Source organism: Diorhabda carinulata, chromosome 2 (genome assembly GCF_026250575.1).
Source record: "Diorhabda carinulata isolate Delta chromosome 2, icDioCari1.1, whole genome shotgun sequence".
Taxonomy (NCBI): Eukaryota; Metazoa; Arthropoda; class Insecta; order Coleoptera; family Chrysomelidae; genus Diorhabda; species Diorhabda carinulata.
In genome coordinates this window covers 21383310-21406036 of record NC_079461.1, presented here as the reverse complement: position 1 = coordinate 21406036, position 22727 = coordinate 21383310, and the positions used below count along the sequence as shown (strand labels likewise).

General features: G+C 30.1%; 2 protein-coding genes and 1 long non-coding RNA gene across 3 annotated transcripts; 2 read left to right on the top strand and 1 right to left on the bottom strand.

Annotated features, from left to right (window-relative positions):
- The first annotated feature begins 337 nt into the window (after nucleotides 1-337).
- Nucleotides 338-21433, top strand: LOC130904133 (uncharacterized). The gene is made up of 4 exons (XM_057816721.1): nucleotides 338-522; nucleotides 19471-20058; nucleotides 20117-20323; nucleotides 20380-21433. The coding sequence occupies exons 1-4, from the start codon at nucleotides 511-513 to the stop codon at nucleotides 20980-20982; spliced, it is 1410 nt and encodes a 469-aa protein (XP_057672704.1). The 5' UTR covers nucleotides 338-510; the 3' UTR covers nucleotides 20983-21433.
- LOC130904135 (uncharacterized) lies at nucleotides 16117-17401 on the bottom strand. The gene is made up of 2 exons (XR_009060815.1): nucleotides 16770-17401; nucleotides 16117-16642 (listed from the first exon to the last, which is right to left on the bottom strand). It is a non-coding gene; the product is annotated as an uncharacterized LOC130904135 (long non-coding RNA).
- On the top strand, nucleotides 17543-18576 carry LOC130904134 (uncharacterized). The gene is made up of 3 exons (XM_057816722.1): nucleotides 17543-17663; nucleotides 17717-17854; nucleotides 18165-18576. Exons 2-3 carry the CDS (start codon nucleotides 17734-17736, stop codon nucleotides 18485-18487), a joined length of 444 nt encoding a protein of 147 aa, XP_057672705.1. The 5' UTR covers nucleotides 17543-17663; nucleotides 17717-17733; the 3' UTR covers nucleotides 18488-18576.
- Nucleotides 21434-22727: the final 1294 nt, after the last annotated feature.

Sequence of the window (22727 nt, the reverse complement as noted above, 5' to 3'; positions counted from 1 at the left end):
AATAATTCCTGAAGATTTCCTTATAATTTTTTTGATAAATAATCTTAAAAATTATAGTTTTTCAATTCTCTGTCTAATTATAGATATTTGTCAATTTTTAATATTCAGCGTTACCTTTTTTTCATAATAACCTGCAAAACGTTCGTTTTGAGTCCCAAAAAATTATCAACAGACTTTGTAGAGGTTAATGAACAATCTACGATGATTTTTTATTGTTATTTTGGTTATTTTTTCTTAGTAATTCACCTTTCATTTCTTCTATTGAAATACCACATCTTTTGTTTCAAATATTCTTGATCCACTATTATATATTATGTTGCAAAGAAGAAAATGCGTCTCCCTTCTCTTCCCCATCCTCCCACTGAAGACACCAGTATAAAAGTATTCAAATTTGCAGCATCCTTTTCAATAAAAGTTTCAGTGCCGGTCTAAGGATATATTTCAATTCGAAAGTGATTTTTCTTTTTAATGTTCTGCGGACTTTGTGTGGATAATCTTTAAGGCCGGAAAATGAGTATAAAGGTAGGAAAATTTTTGTTTTTCGTACGCTCGATAATTAGTATACAAGGTGAATCCATAAATTTACAAAAAATAAAGCACTATTTATACTAACTTTTCTGTTTTCAATTTTTTTCCATTCTTCTACAAGTCTTTGAGGTATATGTATAAACTTTTCATAGAAACAGTTAGATCGGGAAAACTAGGTGGCCGTTTTGATAACTTAATAACGAGGCAATGTCTACCAAGAAATTTCTCTACTTATTGACTTATTTAAAATTTAAATTTTAATCCAAATGACCTTGTAAAAAAATATTTTTTTATAAAAAAGAAGTTGTCTATCCTATTAAAATTAACAATTATTTATATCCTTAAATTGAATTTTTTATGGAAACCTAACGATAATATGGTCAAAATAAATAACACGTTAGTCCCACATATCCATTATATATAATGCAGAGGTGTTCATCATCATGTTTAAAATCAAATCAGGTGATTCAACATCATTTATATACGGGGTTTGATAAAAAAAACTTCTATCTACCTATCCCAACTAATAAAAACCTAACTAGAAGTATTTCTGGAAGGTTCTTTTTCAAAACGGTTCTTATTTACTTCATAGATGAAATTTTATCAAAAGTTTCACTTCTAAACGTATTTTTCATACGAGGATATGTCAAATATGACGTCGCCATCAGAAAATTTGACATTTTAATAGTGAAGTACTCAGAACGTGTTGTTCTGTATCATAGAACGGTAAATTCTGATTGGTATAGTGATTTTGATGGTTCAGCCCTTGTTTGGTACCCAACAAAACGTTTTTCTACATCTGAAGAAGACACCAATTCCGAACAATGAATCTTCGAGTACTTCTACAGTAAAAATGAGTGCAGAAACCTTTTTTAAGATGTCAATAAAACGAAATTCCCTCTACCTCTTCGAATAGCTTCAATCACAGAATAAGCAATCGAAATGTGAACTTCCTTTCGAGACACCTCGTATGTATACACGTTTTTTTTACAATATAAATCGTTAAACGACATTCATTGACTCATTTTTACTTTTTATTAGTTTCTATTGAGTATTTTTCATCATTTACGAAAGATAATTTACGAAACTATCCAGAGACGTATTACGAAGCTTCACCTAGCAAAAAGCCTCGTGGCAATCAAAGGAAAACCCGCTACGAGCAATCGAACGTTGGGATTGTGAGAAATAGTAATCGAGAAACATCAAGTTTTGATACCATTACAACAAAATGGCCACTAAGACGCATGGAATGTTAGTGAAAGTATTTGGATCGGAACACATCGCCAGAAACAATGATCATGATTGGTACAAAAGTTTTAGCGATGGTCTGCAACAAATTTTATAATTAGAACGTAAAATGGAGGCCTGGTGGATTCGATCTATCCACGTAGAGACCTTGTGGATTTGATTCATCCACGTAGAGACCTGGTGGACTTGATCCATCCACGTAGAGGCCTGATGGTACCAGTTTCATTCGGTTTCCAAGCGTTCAGCGTCTTCCTCACTTCCTCAAGTATAATTTAAGTAAAACCTTTGGGTTAAACCGTATTCTACGAGGAATTTTGAAACAGTATCATCAGTTGTGATGTACTATAACGTAAATGGTTTCTAAATGGTTCTGAAGATGCGTTGGTTATTCAAAATCACGTGATAGCCTAAAAGAGATATTTTCTAACAGTTTTCATCAACTTTTTTTGTAAAATTGCCGATAAAGATAATTGATTTGTAATTTTTATTTTATTTATTTTAAACGACTTTTTAGACACACCCTGTAGGTTTTTTTTTATATTAGTTCTTGTAGTAATAAGTGATTTTTATCTGAAACTACTCACTAATTAACTTTGTGTTAAGAAAAAAACTAATTTCTTTAAGTTCCCACTATCTTAAGTAAATAAAAACATAGTATTTGAGAAATATAGTTCACGGCCGATAGTTTTTGTTATTTGCAACAGTTAATTAGGTTTCAAGATAATTTTTTAGACACGACAACAATGTAGTAACCGCTAAAAGTGTGAATATATACGAGGGTAATAAAAAAACATAAACTTTCTTTATAATAGTTCTTTTTTTGACAGATACTTAAACTTGATATAGTTTGAACCTTCAAAATAGTGAAAAAATCGACAATTTTCAATTAAGAAAGCGAAAAACAGTGTCGGGGTTTTCGTGTGAATAAAAGGACAGACTATAACTACTTATAATCAATTTCATACATTGTTTTTTTTTTGTTATTGTTGTCATTAAAAACGAGAATAAAATCCATTAGACGAATTTTTCAGTCTCGAAACTTTCTCTGCAATTTGTCAGTATTAGATACATTTTTATGGTGTCGCAATCGAATGTAAAATCGACCTCACTAATGAGTTATTTGAAAATCTCGACTTGTGGGAACCCAAACGATAAATTAGAAAAATATATTGTTAGAAGAAAACATCGGATTGCCTTATAAACACTTTCATTTCTAAATTTCATTCAATATCTTTTTGTTGATCAGTGGCGTGCACGGAAAATGCGTAATTATATGGAAATACTCCCTTTCCTTAATAAATAGGTTTTCATTGCCTCCCCAGACCAAGCCCCAACCCCGAAGACACCTTTTCAATATAGTACAGGGAATCAAGCAAATTACCTCGCAATTTTAAAGACCTTCATGGATTTGTTTGAAATTTTGATAGAAACACAAAAATGATGTAAATAACAAACCTGATTTGATGTCAATGTATGCTTCTACCCCAGGGGTGAATGCCACCTTTACTGGGGGATGGAAATTTAAAATTTCAACATAACATAGGGAATCGATAGAGAATTGAATTTTATGAAGAAAATGTAGAATGAGGTTTTTTATTTAACTCGATAATTTCTGAGTTATTCGTGATTGAAAATTGAAAAAAATATACGTTTTTCAATATTTTTTTACGAAATATTCGAAAATTATGCATTTTCTGGAAAAAATTATTCTTATCAAAATTGAAGCTTATAAAAAAACAATGAAATTAGTTTAAATTAATTTTTTTTAAATAATATTCACTGAAAGCCAATTTTTTCTTTTTCGTAAATTTATGCAGAGGTTTGAACTCAAATAACGGAAAAACCAAACATTCTTCATAAAAAATTATGATAAACATTTTTAAAGTACTTTTTCAGACCTTTGAATGAGTTTTTATAAAAACGTCTAGCATGAAAATTAAGCGAGTTATGACGAAAATAAGTTAAGTAACTCGAATTTGATAAAACAATTTTTTCTTTTTCGTAAATTCATGCAGAGGTTTGAGCTCAAATAACGAAAAAACGAACAATTCTTCATAAAAAATTGTAATAAACATTTTTTAAGTACCTTTTCAGACCTTTAAAATGAGTTTTTATAAAAACGTCTAGCATGAAAATTGAGCGAGTTATGACGAAAATAAATTAAGTAACTCGAATTTGAAAAAACAATTTTTTCTTTTTCGTAAATTCATGCAGAGGTTTGAGCTCAAATAACGGAAAAACGAACAATTCTTCATAAAAAATTGTAATAAACATTTTTTAAGTACTTTTTCAGACCTTTAAAATGAGCTTTTATAAAAACGTCTAGCATGAAAATTAAGCGAGTTATGACGAAAATAAGTTAAGTAACTCGAATTTGAAAAAACAATTTTTTCTTTTTCGTAAATTCATGCAGAGGTTTGAGCTCAAATAACGGAAAAACCAACAATTCTTCATAAAAAATTGTAATAAACATTTTTTAAGTACTTTTTCAGACCTTTAAAATGAGCTTTTATAAAAACGTCTAGCATGAAAATTGAGCGAGTTATGACGAAAATAAATTAAGTAACTCGAATTTGAAAAAACAATTTTTTCTTTTTCGTAAATTCATGCAGAGGTTTGAGCTCAAATAACGGAAAAACCAACAATTCTTCATAAAAAATTGTAATAAACATTTTTTAAGTACTTTTTCAGACCTTTAAAATGAGCTTTTATAAAAACGTCTAGCATGAAAATTGAGCGAGTTATGACGAAAATAAATTAAGTAACTCGAATTTGAAAAAACAATTTTTTCTTTTTCGTAAATTCATGCAGAGGTTTGAGCGCAAATAACGAAAAAACCAAACATTCTTCATAAAAAATTGTGATAAACATTTTTTAAGTACTTTTTCAGACCTTTAAAATGAACTTTTATAAAAACGTCTAGCATGAAAATTAAGCGAGTTATGACGAAAATAAATTAAGTAACTCGAATTTGAAAAAACAATTTTTTCTTTTTCGTAAATTCATGCAGAGGTTTGAGCTCAAATAACGGAAAAACCAACAATTCTTCATAAAAAATTGTAATAAACATTTTTAAAGTACTTTTTCAGATCTTTAAAATGAGTTTTTATAAAAACGTCTAGCATGAAAATTGAGCGAGTTATGACGAAAATAAATTAAGTAACTCGAATTTGAAAAAACAATTTTTTCTTTTTCGTAAATTCATGCAGAGGTTTGAGCTCAAATAACGGAAAAACCAACAATTCTTCATAAAAAATTGTAATAAACATTTTTAAAGTACTTTTTCAGATCTTTAAAATGAGTTTTTATAAAAACGTCTAGCATGAAAATTGAGCGAGTTATGACGAAAATAAGTTAAGTAACTCGAATTTGAAAAAACAATTTTTTCTTTTTCGTAAATTCATGCAGAGGTTTGAACTCAAATAACGGAAAAACTATCAATTTTTCATAAGAAATTGTAATAAACATTTTTAAAGTACTTTTTCAGGCCTATAAAATGAGCTTTTATAAAAACGTCTAGCATGAAAATTAAGCGAGTTATGACGAAAATAAGTTAAGTAACTCGAATTTGAAAAAAAAAAAATGTCGGTAAATTTGACACCATGTGAGTTAAAATTGAAATTAATCGTAGCTCTTGTAAAATTATCTTTGTTTAAGCCCTAACAATACGTTCCAAAAGTTTGAATAGTTTAGAACACGTGTATTTTGAAAAATTTTTTCAATTTGAAATTTTTTTATCGATTTAAAAAAAACGTTATTTTACCAAAATATCTCAAAAACTATTGGATCAACGAAAAAATTTTTTGTAACTAAAATTTAGCTTTTATTTTACTGAACATTTCGCTTTTTTTTAAACTCACATAGCTTGAAAATTAAACGAGATATAATCGATTAAACTATTGATTTCAAAGTTAAGTTTTTTAACATCAAAATTTTCTGAAGAAAAGAAAGTAATCAGCTCAAAAACTCAATCTCCTCTGATTTGAAGTCGATGTTTTCAATTTAAGATTAAATGGGAACCAGTTTTTGGATTGCTACTACTCTGGTGCAATTTCCAGATACTATCAAATTCGTCAACTTTTCTTAATAGAGATGATTCATACTAGCAAGTCATTTTGAACGTTATTGTCCATCTTCAACAATGATTACCTTCAAAAACTAAGACTACGACGAGATAAATCACTGATTTCTCATTAACAACTATGAATTTTTATCTTGGTATTACCCAACTTTCTAATAATAAAATCTGTATCTATCTCAAGACAATCTTTAATTGCTAAGAAAATTAAGAGATTAGTAGCTTAAAAAATGAACATACCACTTGAAATTATTAGTATACACACATATTTCGCAAGCTTCTAACCCCAAGTGAAACTAATGTCTTAATATGCCTCAATCTCCATGAAGATCTTTACGTACACCATCGATGTTTCCTGGTGGTTCTAGATGGTGTTTAATCAAAGAAAATCGAAGCGAATTTGTTTAATACAATTCGAAAGTCATAGAATATCATCTAAGTATCTGTAAACAGCACTTTTTGTGGTGTCTATCTATGAAAAACGTCTTTTTTAATCTTCGTTCAAGATCCAGGACTTAATTCCATAAAACATGTTAGACTCTTGAAGAGGGCACTCATCTGGTTGATAGTTCGTAGTGAGTAAATAGTCATTCAGATAGTTCCAGAGATCGATGTCTTTTAAGGATCCAATCAGGAGCTTTGGCTTGAATCATTTGATGACGTTAAGCAGATTATGGGGTTTGTGCACTAATAGATGACGTGGTCTGCAGTTTTGTCTTCTCCATGCACCAGCAGCACTCCGGATCATCCGTGTTGTCCATGGAGTCTAATTAGCTGGAGCAGTTGTTTGGTGTCTATAAATCTCATACCAGGAGTCTACTTCATTGCTTTTGGCTACACCAAGGATGGGTTCTGGACCCATTGGTGGGTTAGCTGATCCCAGTAGCAGTTTTTGGAATTCTTATCTGCTCGGACCTCTTCTTCATCGCCTTTCCTATTCCAAAAATTGTTTCTTCTGATCTACAAGTAGTTTTTCGGATTTTTCTGCAAGATCTTATATAATTAAGTGATGGATACCCACAAGAAGTAGATTTTATGGTTATTTAACTTGTTAATCCGCTTGTTTATATGACTAATATAATTAAGAATTTCAAACGCGTCTTCGTTAAGTATTATCAGTAAATAAATGTCAGGAAGTTTTGTATTATTGAAAATTATTATCAGTTTTAAGTATTTAGTATATTCGATAAATTAAAATATTTCTAAGCTTTCTTCAGCAATATAAATAGATAATTTGTTTACGTACGGGAATTCCACGTCAAGTAAATTTATTTTCAAAGTACACTAAGAATTTATAGTTTTGAAAATTGAATGGGAAATCGATGACATGAGATACATTCCTCATCAAATTCATTAAGATCTGTTAACAATATATTAATTTACATAATGGGTTAGTTAAGATTTATTGACGGGATTCAATGTCTTAGTTAAGCGATTCCACATGTCCCACACTACCTTCGTAGGAGCTTTTTTTAATGTCTAGATTGTTTGAACAAACTATGACGCGAAAACATTAGATAGATATCTCAAAATCATGTGATTTGAACACTTCTTTAGGTGTAGAAAACCGTTGACCTCGCAGTTTATATATAAGAAGGAACCATTGGGTGCCAAACACGGCAGATGATCCATCAATTCGATGTTTTAACTGTTTGAAATGATGTGTGAGAGCTCGCAGTGTCGTGGCGTCTTCTGCGACTGGTTTCCATGCACTTCTGACTCTAAAATGGTGATGTTCCATTCAGAATTGACCGTTCTACGTTGCTCTTCGACCATTTGGTTCGAATTGCTTGGTAAGCGAAGAAATTTCGTTGGATTTGGCCCATACAGTTGATTGTTGTTTAGTTTCCTGGTTCTTTTGGATCCTGGATCTTTTCGAACCACTAGATTGAAGCCAAAGTATGTTTCAATCTCAAGGTATGTCACATGATGATGTTGCAATATCAGTTTACGTACAGCATCGATGTTTTCTGGCACAACAATCGATTTTTGACGACACGAATTTGCTTTTCTGATTTCCTCGTCGTGTTTCATTTCTTAACCTGGAAAGATGATCATTCCACCAGAAAACTTGCTCCAGTTGTAGTTGGTGTTCAGTTTTTTTTGGTTTACCTTGGATTTCTACTGAATTTTAGCTCGGTAGAATCGATTTATAGACTCAATATGACCAAAGAAAGACGGTTCGGTTAATATAAACATTTAAAATGAAGTAACTCGAGTTGTTTTAAAAATGTTGAGGTTAGATTTGATGAAAAGTCAATATTATCAAACAAAAAAGTCGCGGAAACAAACAAAAAGTTAAATTTGTGAATCGTTAACAAAGGAAATGCATTTTCTGTATGTAGAAATATCTTTAAGGTCGAACATTCTTTTAAAATGTGCGGGAGGATTTGTTTAAATAAAATTAACAATTTCTGTCAATGCTAAACCGCCTCAACATCAACTCGCATTCTCACATCAAAATATTCAAATACCATTACGCAACATGACTAACAAAAGAAAAATTAGGTTGATTTCGGAATGTCAATGTTACAAGAGAAGATCGAATGGAATTTTTTTTTTTTTTCGTTATTGTTCGACGTTTTTGTTGAAATAATAGTTTTTAATTAGGTTTTATACGACCCTCAATGAAATCGTTAAAAAAATATATTCTCGAAATTATTAAAAACCAATGTAATATTTCATTTTTAATACGAGGGTCATCTGAAAAAAAAACGATACATTTTTTGTCTTAATCCTCTCTCCTGTTAGTAATATTTCGAGGTTAGGTAGCAGTAAATGTCATAAATGTCATTGTCAAACATGTTGACGTACTAATCCAGTCATAAAAACTAATTTCTTTCCCCTAAAACGCACGTTTTCACCTCTAGGAGTATTCAGTTTTAAGGAAATGAAAATTTCTGTTCAAAATGTGATTTGACAGTAAAAACTTCACATGGTAAGGAATAGTGTTTGTCATTGTTATAACCTCAAATTTCCTTTGGCATTTCGTGAAGTTTTACTATAAATATTTCTTAAAGTTTTTGATTAATTTTTCATGTAAATTAGAATTTTTATTTTTTAACAATCTTCAATCAAAACCATTTTTTTTTCGTTATTGTTCGACGTTTTCGTTGAAATAATAGTTTTTAATTAGGTTTTATACGACCCTCAATGAAATCGTTAAAAAAATATATTCACGAAATCATTAAAAATCAATGTAATATCTTATTTTTAATACGAGGGTCATCTGAAAAAAAAAACGATACATTTTTTGTCTTAATCCTCTCTACTGTTAGTAATATTTCGAGGTTAGGTAGCAGGAAATGTCATAAATGTCATTGTCAAACATCTTGACGTACTGATTCAGTCATAAAAACAATTTTTTTCCCCTAAAACGCACGTTTTCCCCCCTAGGAGTATTCAGTTTTAAGAAAATGAAAATTTCTGTTCAAAATTTGATTTGACAGTAAAAACTTCACATGGTAATAAATAATGTTTGTCATGGTGATAACCTCAAATTTCCTATGGCATTTCGTGAGGTTTTACTATAAATATTTCTGATATTTTTTGATTAATTTTTCACGTAAATTAGAATTTGTATTTTTTTATTATCTTCAACTAAACTTCAATCAAAACCATTCTTTTTTTAGTAAAATTATTGTAATTATATAACAATCCGTTAGTACTTTGTTGTGGTACTAGAATACCACGAGGACTGAGCCGTAATTCATGACGGAGACGTGACCCATAAAAATGGGCTTCGCATTAATCTGTGGCTGTATATGGTTTGAATTGTTTTTACATTGAATCCGCTTACATTCATTATTCAGCCGTACCTTTAACTCTATCGGAAAAAAACTACATTCTTCTAATTCACTCTGATGTTAATTTCAACAGGGTATCGCTTCAAATGGTACATTTTAACACGTTGACTGCCAATTACGAAATGAGATTTTTTTTATAATTTTTTACGTTTAAATTGTTTTGTTCAAAGATTTATCTAGCCCAAAATAATTGAAATATGGAGCTGAAATTCTGGAAAGGTGTTGGTTAAGGTTAGATATATGCTGAAAAAAATCAAGACGTTGCTTGGAGTCACGGTATTAAAAATACAAGGCTTCAAACGTACACAAATAATAATGGTAAACATAACCTTGTTTAAAAAATCATCCAGGCCAAAATAATTGAAATTTGGAGCTAAAATTCCGGAAAAGGGTTGATTTAGGTTAGATATATGCTGAAAAAAAATCAAGACGTTGCTTGGGACCACGATATTGAAAATACGATGCTTCAAACTTGCCCATATATTAATCGAAGACATATGCTTGTTTAAAAAATCTTCCATGCCAAAATAATTGCAGTTTGAAGATGAAACTGTGGAAAGGTGTTGATTAATGCTAGATATATCCTGAAAAAAATCAAGACGTTGCTGGGGTCACGGTATTAAAAATACAAGGTTTCAAACTTACTCAAATATCAATGGGAAATAAATTCTTGTGTAACAGTTAAAAAATAATACAAAATGAGGCCAAAGTGAAGTTTTGAAGTTTCACTCTATGCTCTGTATTTGTCTATGTTAAGACACGATGTAAAAAAAGAAGAATAAGGTGGATAGGTTTTGTTTCCGTATAAACAAGCGAATATAAATGTGTGTCCTGTATAAAAAGATTAATCGACTATCATTTTTCAATCGTAGCTTGATATAATTCATGTGAAACCACTGTAACTACATTCTCGATTATTTTCGAATCGATTACCGGACCTACTAGATGCGTTGGTGTATAGTGGGGTACACGAAATGTCATGTCAAATATTGGCGGGTTATTTCTACATCGTTTATGTTCGTTATCTAAATTTTATTTACTTCTAGTTGTTTTAAGCAATTAAATGTACATTGAACTACAACAATCATAAGTTTCAACATCATATTATCACCTTTAGACGAATAGAAAGCTTCGGAAATGATTATTTTTACTTTAATACCTAATCGAATATGGGTTTGATTGAATAATATTGGATATAAAATGGCTATAAGTACGTTTAAAAAATTACAGCTTCGATTCCAAATAATTGCCATTTAAAATATACTAATAGTTCAATGAACTTTGGTAATTCAAAAAAGAAATTAAAATACCTAATAATTCAATTCGACTTAATTGTAGAATATTTGTATTTTATTTCGGTGCATGAGAAGTATGTACGAGGGTTGTTTAAAAAGAAAATGAAGTGTGTAATTTTTCGATCATAAAATTTATAGGTTGATTATAATAATACATTCCGTTTAATTCCCTTAATGATTATATTTGTCAACATTGTAAGTGAATAACTATATTTTTTTTATATTCATACATTAAACTAAAATATCTATTTAGCATAATATCCTCGAAGATACCATGCGTTGATTAAATAATTGAAACAGGCCTTCAATTTAATGTCATGCACATTTTGCATTATTCAATATTATGCAACTACTGTTTTCCTCGTAAACAAAATAAAACAATGCCAGACGTACACTACCGGTCAAAAATTTTTACCCATTTTATAGTTTAACAAATAAATTTTATACGGTCGCACTCACAAAATATAAACATGCCCTCGTATACAGTCAAGTACAAAAAATTGTTTCGATCTTTTCTTAACAATATATGTATAATAATTTGAATTTTAATTAATGAAATCGAGAAACTTTTGATCGATATTGTACATTGTTAACAGCAGACATCCGCAATATTGCCAGATTTTTCGTATCTCTCTGAACATAATAACAATAAAAATCAGAATCTCCCTATAACTTTAGTTTATATCAGTTAAAATTTAGATTAATTTAATTTTCATTTCATGAAGTATTAAATATGATATTTTCAATAAAAAATTGTTTCAAATCTTGAGAATCAAGTAACGATATATCGGGTAAATATGGCAACGCTGTACATGTCTGTTCAGCTGTGCCATCAACCGAGTGGAAAAGCGGTGTTGTCGGCATGTATCAAAAGTTTAGCATTTCGAGTTATGGATAGTTTAATTTTATTCTATACATCTATACACTATATTTATTAGCTATAAAAAGTTAATATCACGAAAATTTCAGTAAAAAAATGTTTACGTTTGACAACATCGTAAATTCTTATTAATCATAATATAAAACAATTGTTCGATAGTCGATTAGTAATCGACAGTGTTGCCGGGTGATGAAAAATTTATTTATTTACACAATAGAATTTTATTTATTTATGCTTAATTTATAAAATAAACAATTTTTGATAAATAACGTCGTATATATTATTTCATTTTCACTTAAGGAAACTCGTAAATAATTTTTAATTAAATAATGTATGTTAATAGAGAAGTTGTAATCGTTAAAAATTTATGATCGATGATGTCAAAACATTGCTGTAATATTTCATATTTTTTTTTGTAATAAATCATCAGGAATCATAAATTTTCTTTTTGTATTATTGTCGGAAATAACTTGTTAATGAATCTACCGTTGTTAGTCTCATAAAGCTTGTCAAAAAAGATTTCTACCTCAACCTGAAAACGTCAGAATTTATATTTATATATATATATATATATATATATATATATATATATATATATATATATATATATATATATATATATATATATATAATATATATAATTGCGCATGCGTTAAAATATTCTTATGTCAGTCATATTGGACACTTTGTGTCTGACATTTCGTATAATTTTATAATAAAATCTATGTAAAACTATGGTATACAAGTAAGAAACTTGGCAATCTGTCTTAATACCTTTTATATGATGTAAACTGTTACAAACAGTTCATTTTGATTTAATAATTAATCAAATTTCAACTGTTTTAGACTTGTTATTAATCCCGTTGTTATTAATTTTTAGTTAATTTAAATTTATAATAAAATTTTAATTTCATTGCATAATTCGAATACCAACGACACGACGTATAATTTATTATACAACTATCGAAAATTCTCCATAAATTTAAAGAAATTTCCTCGTATTGCACCAATCGAACTCAATATTCAGGATCAAGTATACGGTCAATATGTTGTCTTGCTGGCTTTTGACCGCTGGTGGCGCCTAGATATTACATAACCACATTTTTCTTTAAATTCGTATTAACAGTTTATACATTTTTGCCAGGGTGGATATTTTACGCATTTAGTTCGTTATCATAAAAAAGACGAACGCGTTTATAAAATATACAGGGTAAAAGAAAAATATATTTGATTTAACATAGTAAAGTTGCATTTTTTTACTAAAAGACATGGAAACTATATGCACTATAAAGATATTAGTTCTAATGAGCAAAACATACGGTGCAAGCTGGAAATAACAAATTCCGCCCTTTTCAGTGGCGTGCTAATGTTAAAATAACTAAATAATAAAGATTGTTGCCAGGAAGGATATTTTACGTATTTAGTCCATTACCACAAAAAAGAAGAACGTGTTTATAATATATACAGGGTAAAAGAAAAATATTTATTTAATATAGTAAAGCTGCATTTAATGAACATGAATTTTTATCTGGGTGGATAATTTACGTATTAATTATATTAGCATAAAGAAGAAGACGTTTATAAGATATACAGGGTAAAACAAAAATATATTTAATTTAATATAGTAAAGTTGCAATTATTGAACATTAATTTTTATCTGGTTGGATAATTTACGGATTTAGTCCATTACCATAAAGGAAACGTTTATAAGATATACAGGGTAAAACAAGAATTTCTTGAATTCAATATAGTTAACTTGCATTTTCTTACTAAAAGATTTTAAAACAAAAAACTATATGCACTATAAACATAAAATCTGTGAAATAACAAAGGATTTTGCAGTCTGCAGTGGCGTTGCATTTTTAAACTAACCAAATTATAGACATTCATGTTATAATAGATATTTTATATTGGAATTTTACGAGGGTTGTAAGAGAACAGTTACCAATATATTTTTTTCTCATCCTGAAAACATTAAATAAATCATTTTTGTGAACAAATTTTACAAAATACATTCAATCTCTAGGTTTTTTTGAAGTTTTACTTTATATTAGCCCCGAAGCGTTTTTATTTTTAAACCCACGCTAGGAATCCACTGGTTATTGCGATATAAACTTCAATAAAGTTCAATCTAAGTATTGCATGCGATAACCGGATGCTTGGAATAATCGTGCTTGTCATGTATAGGTTAAGGTTGTTTCAGGCCACAATGGACGGAAGGATATGCTCAACACAATCTTATTTTACTATATCGCTGACCGTTCACTTTCTATTTTGTAGGCCAGAATGAACAAAAAAGAAAAAGAAATAAATAATAATTTTGTAATAAAATAAAATTCGTATTTATAATCGTAAGAAATAAGTTTGAGATTATGTACCGTCGGTCATATTTCAGGAACGGATTATATCACAGCATTTTTTATTTTAGTCCGGTCAAAATAGACCAAAAATTAAGATTGAAGTTACATATATTTAGAAAAAAGTGAAAATTGGAAAAATCGTTCAAAATATAATTACAAATGGAATTTGAGAGTTTTCCATATTTCCCCTGTATGGAAAATTTTTTATTTGAGGTTAAAGGTTAAAAAAAATGAGTTTTTCGCGATTTTCAGCCAAACGGTAAGTTTTATCATAAAAATACCCTAGACAAAAATTGTAGATCTTAAAATTATCTATAAAAAATACATCTATAATTTTTTTCATACGAGCCACCGTTTTCGAGATAAAAACAAAAAATAATAGAATCAAAAATTGACTGGATTATTTCACAAATTTTAATCTCTCTCGAAAAATTTCAATAGAAGCACAAAATTTTGAGTACGTATTTTAAAATCGAACTAAATTGACATTTAAATAGCGAAAGCCGCATATTGATATCTCTAAGCAGAACCGGACTTACAGACATATATTCATATAAGTTTCCCACTTTCCCCCATATGTTATTTAAAGAGATAGACTACAACTTATATAATAAAAAATACGCAGAATTTGTTGAAAAATTCGATTATAGTACATAAAGTGTCACTTCTTAAAAATTCTACTTTCTCAATTTTATATTTCCAAATATAAACAACCTATAGTTGTGGACTAAAAATTTGGAAAATTATTTCCACGTGTTTCTCGAGACCACTTTTGTTATAATTTTTCCCCCGAAGTTGTAATTCTAATATGGTCGTTTATTCGTTAAGGGAAGGGGAAATTAAATCGACTGAAGCGTTCGCAGTGGTCACTTTGAGCATTACGGGAGGTTATTATAACCGAAATTGGGTCACCAGAGTTGTTGTGTAGTGAATTGTAAAAGTACTAGCAGAAAAAGTAAGTGCAAATTTTATAAATTTCCAACCGCTACATGCAAAATAAATCAACGGAATCAGTAGATAGCTGCAGTTAAAAGGTTTAAGTAAGTAGTATCATAACCTTATTGTTATCAAAAATAATAATTCGGAGTATTTTAATCTTTGTAATATTGTTAAGTTTGGTATAAGTAAATCATTTTTCTGGAATTCTGTTATAAAAAAGTAAAACTAAAATTTATAAATGAATAAATTTTAATATTATAAAAATGTAATGATTAAAAGAAAAATGAATTACAATGAAAAAATTTTATTTTGCAAACAGTTTAATTAATACTGTGATAAAATTAATAAAAAATATAATTTTTAGCGTTGATGGATAACCGTGGGTTCCCAAGCCATATGATTATATTTGTAGTGACCATTTTATTGGAGGTAAAAAATCAGATGAGGAGTTGAGTCCTAGCTACATTCCAACAATATTTCTACAAAGTTCTAATTGGCATTACTCCTGGAGGTTTTATATCCTTAAGATTTGACGTAGTTGGAGGACGGAAATTAGATTCTCAGCTTACAATAGTCAGGGTTGATGGATTTATTGGAATATGGTGACATTGTTTTGGCTGACAAAGGTTTTCCAGAAATTAGAACAGTGATTGGGGCAAGTGGCAAGAAAGTGCAAATGGTTATGCCACCTTTTCTAGAGAAGAAAAGTGAATTTTCAAGTGAAGAAACTCAACAGACATACAGAGTTGCAAGGGTTAGGATTCACGTTGAAAGAATTATGCAGCGGTGAAGGACTTATCATATATTGCATAAAATTCCACAACATTTGTACCACTGCAATGATGATATTTTGCATATTTGTTGTGTTTTGGTAAATTTACAGCCTCCAATTATTTCTGATAAAAAAGATCCTGAAAATGAGGGATGAAAAATATTTTATTGAAAATTGTTCATTGAGTACTTGTGATAATACAAACGAAAATTTGTAAGAAATTTTAAATTTATTGTGAGCTTTTAATAAAATTAATAATTAAACTTATTGTAATAAACAGTTATATTCTTTTAAACTTGTTTATAACTAACAAATTATTAACGAATAATAAAATTCTTTCAAATAGACATTATTGTAACACACAATAACACTTTTTAGTTTTCACTCACTTAACAAATATTGCTTTTCAAGTAACTAATAAGGAAAATACTGTATTGACTTTTACACCATTATACATCATAGAAAATAAATTATTACCTATATTAAAATATTTGCAAGATCATTTCCAGTGAAGCTTCATTTTTGAGATGTACTTTCATCTTCTTTGTTACAAGTATCTAAATTATCAGAAACTATTAAAAAACTGTCAAAATTTCATCGATGTTCCTCAACTTCTCTCACATGTCCAGCAAGAACAAGATTTTTACCCTTGGTTATAGTTTCTGGTTGAAAGTTTATTTCATGGCTGATAGACTGAAATCCTGTTTTTATAATAATATCCATGTCTTTGGTTCAACTAAAAATAATGAAAAAATTAATTAATTAAGCAAATATTTACTTATTCCATTGAAAAAACAGTTTAAAGCAACTTAACCTCATATATGTTTACTGCATTCTGTTATATATTTTATCATTATACTCACTTGTGTTTTTGGCTTGTTCAAGATAAGTATTAAATTGTCACATTTATTCTTGACGACTAATTTATTACTATTTATTATACTTTTATTCCAAAATTTTTCTGTTTAAAACATGCTGACAGCCTCCCGTAGTCATATTCACTGTGACGCTGCAGTCACACTCGGAGCGAATAGTTGCCCACCCGGTATATTTTCTAACTCCAAAGTACAAATACAAAGTTTCCACGGAATTTCGTAACAAAAAACAAATTTTTTTAAGAAATAACAATACGAAACGTAAAACTAGGATCTTTGAATTTGTACACAAATTTTGAGGTTATCTGGAAGAATCGCAAATATAACTGTTTTTCACCCTTAAATAACTTCCCTCAACATCAAATTTTATTATATTCTTCTCCTTTTCACAATGAGTTTCATCCTACTATTTTTTTTATCATTTCTCACCGTTTTTAAAAACTTTAAACCCTAGTCTTGTTTTGTAATATCGAGGTCGTTATTAATAAAAAACAAATTTCGCAATATTGAAATGATTTAAATCAATAAAATCCAAAACGCGTAATGATCAATTTGATCTTTAATAGCCAATTTAAAACGTTTAAAAATTTTATGATGCTAAGCGTGATATGCTACATAATGAAACAACCACACCCATTCGACACTAAATGTCGTTTGGTTCACAATAATTACAATATGCAGAATTTTATATTGATATTTTTTTTTTCAAAAAAATTAATGAAGTGTTCAGAATTTGGACACAACGCTTTTTATTATTCGATAAAAATTTTGTAAATGTCATTAAATGTCAAACGATAAATAATTTTTTTAATGATAATTAAAAAATTTCGTGTTATCATCATTTCAAAATGATTAATTATTTTTAGAAAGCCCTTTTCTCCAGTAAGTATATTCAACGAAATAGATAATCAAATTATAATTATTTTTTTATACAGGACGAATTAAAAACTTAATGGCTTTAGCTAAAACTTTATGGAGGTTCATAGAAATATTATTATTAATTTTGGGTCTAATATTTCTACAATTAGCAACTAATTTTTACGGAAGATGGGTATTCGAAGGCCTTGTCATTTGTAAGTCAAATAATATTATTTTCCCATTATATGTTCCATAGAATATATTTCATAACCTCAAATTACAAATGTGATACAAAAAATATAGTATAGGGTCTTTTTTATGAGACATCGATAGGCAATTCACGTCACTTCCACGTGAGATATCTACGAGGGTGATTCAAATTCAACCTGCTATAAAAAATTGTATTAATATGTTACAGAACTGAATTTTTTTACAGTTTTTTTTGGTAACCATTGATGGACATCTTAACTTCTATCATAGCCTGAATTTAATCGAATATATCTTTATATTATAATTGTTTTTTAGGTTATGGAGGATACCTGCTGATAATAACAGTATTTTTAGTTTATTCGATTATTCACGAGCCCCCCCATTGCCTCGAAATTATTTTTCTTTTAGTCGGTATAGTCTTAAACGTAATTTTTGGTCTCATTTCATTGATAGCCCATTTTACGCACGTTAAATGTGAAATAATATGCGACAAAAATGGTAGAATCGTCGAAAATTATATGGGAGCGTGGTTAGGCGTCACGTGTTTCCTTCTAGCGTTATTATTGGTAGCTGATACGATCATACTGTTCAAGGTCGGCCATAAAGATCCCTGCGAATGTTATTCTCAGACGAAATGATTGAAATATACAAAAAATTTTTAGTAGCATCATGCGATCATCAAAAAATAATATCTCGAATATAATAATAAATAAATTTTTCCAACAAAGTGTATTTTATTGTGAATTATCGTAGATTTTTCATATTCTTCAAACAAACAACAGAAAGTCTTATTTCTTTTCAGATAACCCCCGTAAATAACTCGCTAAAAGATGACACGTATAATCAAATGAAACGTTGTTTGGTATACGATTGTAATTTTCAGAATCAAATCGTATTTTTACCTGAATGAATAATTAGTCGTTACTTTTCTTATAAACCTCGTATATCGGTTAATTATATAGAATAATAACCTGCGGGTGAAATCAAATAATTGTTCAATATAATATAAAAAACTTGTTGATTGTCAAGGACGTCGAATAAGGATACAAATCATTAAATAACTCGCAGACAGATGATATCTATAAAACGTTGTTTGGTATATGATTGCTATTTTCAGAATCGAATCGAATGTATTTGGATAGAAATCAGCGGATTATATGAATGTTTGTTGTAGCTTATTTCTACGTCATAACAGAACAGAAAATAATATTGAATATAGGAATTAATCATCAAATCATGACTCATCATCGTTAAAATGTTAACGATAAGTATACGATGTATAATCAAATAAATCAAATAAAACGTCGTTTGGTATATGATTCTAACTTTCAGAATCAAATCGTATTTTTAACTGAATGAATAATTAGTCATTACTTTTTTTATAAACCTAGTGTATCGGTAAATTATATAGAATAATAACCTGCGGGTGAAATAAAATAATTCTTCAAAATAATATAAAAAAATTGTTATGATGGCCAAGGATGTCGAATAAGGATACAAATCATTAAATAACTCGCAGACATATGATATCTATAAAACGTTGTTTGGTATATAATTGTTATAATTGTAATTTTCAGGATCGAATCGAAAGTATTTGTTAATTGGATATTAAATTTTTCAGATTCCGGCAGTACTGTGCTGCTTAACTGCAGCAGCTTTTGCTGCCATAGCACCAGGTCAAAACGCTTATCTACCTCCGAAGCAAGGCTACGAATATCCAACTCCTAATATACCATTTACCACACGTCCACCAGTAGTAACCCTCCGACCTACGCCATCACCGTTCAAACCCACAGTGACTCAACCTCCCTACAGACCTACCTCACCTCCTTATAGACCTCCAGCAACGCCATCTCCTAAACCGCCTACGCAACCACCTTACAGACCACCTGTAACTCAACCTCCTTATAGACCTACATCGTATAGACCTCCGAAACCAACATATGGACCACCTCCTACACAACCTCCATTTAGACCACCAGGTACTCAACCTCCTTATAGACCTACATCGCCTCCGTATAGACCTACATCGCCTCCGTATAGACCTCCCGGAACACCACCTCCTTTTAAGCCAACTGGACCTCCCAGACCGACTTATGGACCTCCTCCGACACCAGGACCGAGACCTTTTCCTACCCCGGGAACACCTCCGAGACCTGGATCACCACCGCCGTTTAAACCAGGACAACCAATACCAGGCAATGGAGAAGTGAGTTCATTATGTTAGATATACGAATTTAATTATAATTCAATTATTTTTTTGACAGAACGATCATCTTCTTCTTCCACACAAGCCCGCAGAACCGTTTCAATTTAATTACGAGGTGAAAGAACCGCGATTCGGTAATGATTATTCTCATAACGCTATAAATAATGGCGATCAAACGAATGGAGAGTACAGAGTGCAATTACCAGACGGTAGGATACAAGTCGTCAAGTACACCGCCGATTGGGCTACCGGATTTCATGCCAAAGTAAATTTCCAGCAAAATAAATGACAGATTACGATAATTTCGTTTTTAATTTTCAGATCCGATACGAAGGTACACCTAACTACCCGTCTTACCCGGCACCAAGTTACCCGAAACCATCACCGGGACCTAGTTACCCGAAACCATCACCGGGCCCTAGTTACCCGAAACCTTCGTATCCTTCACCGGGACCTTCACCGACACCTAGTTACCCGAAGCCTTCGTATCCTTCACCGGGTCCTAGTTATCCAAAACCTTCCTATCCTTCACCAGGACCTTCACCAACACCTAATTACCCGAAACCTTCGTATCCTTCACCGGGTCCTAGTTACCCAAAACCTTCGTTCCCTTCACCGGGACCTAGTTACCCAAAACCTTCGTTCCCTTCACCGGGACCTAGTTACCCAAAGCCTTCGTTCCCTTCACCAGGACCTAGTGTCCCGAAGCCTTCGTTCCCTTCACCGGGACCTAGTTACCCTTCGCCTAGCAGACCTTCACCATCACCAGGACCTGGACCAGGGTATCCGAGTGGTAAACCTCCAGGTCCCTCTTTTCCTACTCCTATAAGGCCACCTGTAGGTCCACCTAGAGGTCCTGGAACAGAGTATTTGCCTCCTGATAATAGACAAAAGTATGCACCAGGTGGAGGTTATGCGTATTAGTCGGATGACGTAGAAACTTTTTTTTTAAACTTTCAATATTTTTTTTTGAAAAACTGTTGAGGAAGTGAAAATGCTAAAAATAATCAAACTGCCTTATAGAGATAATGTTTCTTTTCATAAGAATTTTTTTATTTGTAAATAATTAGAATTGAGGTTATGTCCGAAATTGAAGGTACGATAATCGGCAACGTAGGTACGAATAAATACTTTTTGACGTTGATAGACAACTCAGAAACTGCTTAAACGTGATTTTTTACTATTTTTTGTTATCTACAAGAAATAAAAAAAACTACACTGCCAAAAATGCTCCTCTACTCATTGAAATTTAGTTAGAAGCGATATAAAACGTGAAAATGACAATAATTTAGTTTCAGTATTGATTTTTAAACGCTATTTGTTTAGGCTAAATTATAAATGTACTTATTCGACAATAAAACAATATTTTTGTAAATCGTGATTTTATTTATCACCATAATACCAAAAATTTATATTTTCTATGAAAACTAAGTATAGGAAAGTAGTATCACCTTGTATAATTATCACCGATATAAATCTCATTCTTTTTGAGATCTTTTGTATCACCTTGTATAAAAATAAGGATACGGATATAAATCTAACTTCTAGAATCCCAATTATTTGCGATCTCTCGTATCACCTTGTATAATTATGATAACGGAGTAAAACTAACCTCTAAAATTCGAATTTTATTGAGATCTTCATATCACCCTGTATAATAATAATAAAAATGTGAATTTTTTTCAAAAATTCAAATTTTACTATCTTTCGTATCACCTTGTATAAAAATAATTATACGGATATACACCTAATGTCTAAAATCCCAATTTTTCGCTACCTTTCGAATCACTTTGCATTATAAATAATAAAGATATAACATAACCTCCAAAATCCCAATTTTACGATCTTCCGTAACACCTTGTATAATAATAATAATAGAGATAAGGAATGAATCTTTTTTCTAAAAATCCCAATTATGCGATCTTTTTGCCTTCACACAAATACAAATTTTGCTTATAGTTATTTCCATCGAACTATTTAGCCACACTTAAAAATTCACACATATAATCATTAATTCTAATCTTTCACTTCAAATTATTCTTTGTGACATATTTTTTCTACCATAGATTCTAGGTATTATAAAATTTGATAAATTCAATTCTAAGGTAGGGAAAATAACCCTCTGTGTGTAGATGTCTTACAGGAACTGTTCCCCGGGAAGTAAACTACAATTGTGACGTAACTATTTCAAAAAAACAATCGCTAGATGACGCTCACGTTGACAAAACGTTCTATTATTATGTTTTTTTTTTATTTTCATTTTACCCTAGTATTTCAAACTATCTATAATTATATATTGTTTTACGAATCCAATCCATTGAAATTTACAAATTCCAAAATTATCAAGTATAACACTAATTCATTCTTCTAGAAGAAAACTACTATTATGAGATAATTATTTCAAAAACCAACCGCTAGATGACTCTGATTAATATTACGTTCTAATATACATATAATGATAAATATTCATGTTCGCATTTTGATTTTAATATAGATACTTTAATGGTATTTCAAATTACTATTTTTCTACAACACATTACATTTGGTTTATTCGACTATTGAAAAAAACGAAAATAGCCGAGTATGATGCCAAACACGAAGAAAAATTAAATGTGCAAAATTAAATTTAGAATTGTACCATGCATACAGTCGCCATAGTAAAAAGACGT